The sequence below is a fragment of the Plasmodium gonderi genome, assembly GCF_002157705.1.
Source record: "Plasmodium gonderi DNA, contig: Pgo-contig_548, whole genome shotgun sequence".
NCBI classification, from domain to species: domain Eukaryota; phylum Apicomplexa; class Aconoidasida; order Haemosporida; family Plasmodiidae; genus Plasmodium; species Plasmodium gonderi.
The window spans coordinates 1-3,683 of NW_021629383.1; the positions used below are offsets into that span (position 1 = coordinate 1).

At 22.2% G+C, this 3,683-nt stretch overlaps 1 protein-coding gene across 1 annotated transcript; it reads right to left on the minus strand.

The window, feature by feature from the left end:
- Positions 1 to 7: 7 nt before the first annotated feature.
- On the minus strand, positions 8 to 1,052 carry PGO_003785 (hypothetical protein; the record flags this gene model as incomplete). Its single annotated transcript, XM_028691365.1, has 2 exons — positions 8 to 898; positions 1,041 to 1,052. The coding sequence occupies 2 exons, from the start codon at positions 1,050 to 1,052 to the stop codon at positions 8 to 10; spliced, it is 903 nt and encodes a 300-aa protein (XP_028547166.1).
- Between the last annotated feature and the right edge of the window lie 2,631 nt (positions 1,053 to 3,683).

Here is a 3,683-nt window from a genome sequence, read left to right on the forward strand (position 1 = left end):
TTTTTTATTAAAATGTAATATTATTTACTTTAATGTAAAAGAGTAAACCGAAAAATATTCCTATCATTGCAAAAACAATAAGCCCATTGTGGAATTTTCGGGACGAAAATAAACTTTGATTAATTGATTCATAACTGTTAGGTTTAAAGGATGCAAATACACTTGAACCGTAACTGTTCCAATTTTCATCGTACATTCCATAATTCTGATTATTAGGAAAAAGATTCCATGCTGATCCAATTATTTTTCCGTTATCTGTACTATTCATTTGTCTTTCTAACATATATAATAGATTTTGTGGATCATATTTTTTATCACAAGTAAAATAGTGTTTACATCGATCTTCTACTTCACCATTAGCAAGATAACAACACAAGTGTCTATCTTTACGATCTTTATATAAAGGTTTAATGTACTGAACATATCTATGATACATTTGGCATTTATCCTTATCTAAACCTTTACAATTAATCTTATGAAAATTTCTGAAATAATCATGCAAATCTTTTTCAACCTTAACGCTTCTGGCATCACGGGAAATGAAGCAACTATAATTGAAATCTCTTTTGTTCTCATAATTAACTGTGTTCATTACATCATAAAGATAATTCGATGGATCATAATTACTAAAAAATTTATCATTATTGCTAAAATTTTTCCTAATATGATCAGTGAACCAGTGTTGAAAATAAACACAACTGTCGTTCCGATTTCCTTCATTTTGAGTGTTAAATATATCACTTAAATTTGTCACTGCTCGTTTACAAAAATTTATTGCTTCTTTATCCGCGGTTTTAAAATAATTACACCATTTAATATATTTGCCTTCATTATTAACTGACTTCCTGTTCAAATTTTCATATTTCTCGTGTGCAGGGAAGTCCTTTAATATTTGGTCCTAAAATTAATTAGAAAATGTTTGTTATAAATGTAATTAAACTCATTCTCTTGGAACCAATTTTTTATTTTTCTTAAAGATACAAAAATATAATTTTCAAAAATAATGTGTTAATACAGAATTCCTAATTTCGTAAATTTACCAATTCAGCCATTACTTTATAAAACTAATATTATATTAAAATATATATTCAGTTAATCAATAAGGTGCGTTACAAATTTATACGTTAACTTTGTAATAATAAAATTAGAAAGAATAAAATGCAGGCATTCTATGCAACTTCATTTCATAAGTTTAAGTATTTAAACATATAAAATAGTTTGTAAAAAGAAAAATTATTTAACATTTTTTAAAATTAGCTAACAAATTGATTATTATATGAAATTAGTGCTTTCTAATTAAAAAATATGCATCAATTGAAATCGCTATTACTATGTGTAAGAGGAAAGAATAATAATTTCAGTTATTCTTGCGAAAATATTAATTTGTTAATTTCGTTAAAGTTCAACTAAAACTCCTTTAGATAAATAAATTATATTTAAAATTTTAATAAAAAAAATAGTAAATGCAATTTATACAAAGAATTTTTTTTTATAATTCTATAATTTGTTTCTTTTTGCAATTTTAATACATGGTACTTTTTTTTTTTTCTTTGCCAACTTTTTATCTAAATATGTATGTTCATATATTTAACTTTGAATAAAATTGGAAAATATATTTCGAAGCAAAAAACTTAATAATCGTTATAAGAATGTAATTTTCATACAGGTAAAAATATTTATTATTTTAATTTTTAATAATTACAATTTTCTATTGGAAGAATGTAACTTAATTTTCTAGTTTTTAAATGTGATAGCAAAATTTTTATGTTCTATTAAAACTGAAATAGAGAGCTGATAATTCCTCACACACATAATTACATCATCATGTATATAAAAATATACCCTTTTACGTTAGGAGTACGTTTATGTAACAACCTTATTTATACGTTCCAATGTTTACGAATGTTTTATGTTGTTATATTTTTTCATAAAACTTTTAAATTATTCATCTATATATTTTTTACAGTTCTACTAACAGCAAAAAGATATGTTTATTTGAAAAAATTAACATAGTTTCTAAGAAAAACAAAACATTACCTTATGTGTAAAAATATTCTATCAACAAGTGCTATAAATCCTCTCTTTAAGTGACACTATAAATGTTACATATATTTATTGGTTTTATTGTATTGAAAAAATTTCATATTTACAACGGTTAAATCTTTTATAAAGGATATTTTAAAAATTAAAAATTAATGTTTTTATTTATTTTAATAATATCTTAAATAATTTGTTTTTTTTTTTTTGTATGTACTTTAGTGAATAATACTGATTTATTTTATTCATGCATTAAATACTACAAATATAGCTGAATTAAAAAATTGGGATATCTTAAAAAATTTTTCCCAATATAGAGATCAATGAAATATTTTCCTATATAATATGTATGTATTTAAAAAAAATAAAATATATTCTTAATGGATAAGCATTATATATATTCTAAAAATAATAAAATTATTACCACATGCTGATCAAAACATATATGGGATTATATTTGTCATATGTTTTTGCTGTGAAATGTTGAAATGCTGAAACAAAATTCATTAGAAACGTATAAAAATATCTATAAACTAGAATGATCCTTAAAATGCATTTAAGTAAATTATATATTAGAAAAACGTACGCGAATAAATCGTTAATATAATATGGTTTCCATCGTCTTCAATTTTATATCAAACCAAGTACATTAAAAGTTCGTACACATAAGAATAACTGACACAGTGATATTTGCTGAAACTAAAATGTATCCCATATGTAATAAACAAACTGTTGAAATCATATATAAAAATACTTAACCAAAATAAGCTTAACGAATGGGTTATACTTTTATTCTATAACAACCATTGATTTATATATTTCCTTTATTAAAATGTTTAATGAAGACATAAAATCTTTAAAAGTGTTTATACTCAAATTATAACAAATACTTTAAATAAGATAAAATAATCTCTTATGGAAAAAGAATATATATATTATCAAACAAATGAAAAATAAAAGTAATAATATTCCATGTATAAAAATATATGTAGAATATATAAAAATAACTAGTTCTTTTTAGGAGTACATAACGTTTGAATATTTCAGACATATCATGGATTAGTAACTAGCCAACGAAAATATTTTTTAATTTATTTCCGTGTGTCCATAAATAGATAAAAAGAATATACAAATGTATATTCATATACACCTGGAAGCAAAAATATTTTAACGTTTATTTTCTATTGCTAATTATTTTTTAACTTCATTTAATAAGCAATTATATATATTCAAATGACATAACTACGTTTGACTTAAAGATGTGTAACAGTGTTTTGAATTGTGCAATGTCCTTTCTAGAATGAATACAAAAAAAACAGTTATAATAATATATTCATCAATAATTGTTTAATTTTTAGAAATAAAATACTTCTATATACTTTTGAGCTATTTAGAATTAAATGTAAAAATAAGCAAAGTCGGGAAAATATATTTTATATAGGTTAAAATACTAAGTCATTAGAATTCAATTTCCATAACAATATTATTACACTATTGGATGTAAAAGAATAATTCAACATATTTTATCTACATATTAAACGTATGCAGCCTCAGTTCTTTAAAAAATTCATAAGACCGTAAAAAATGTCATAGAATTGCTTCTGTTTATTCTGATTATATTTTTTATAATTATGCTAAAAAAAAAA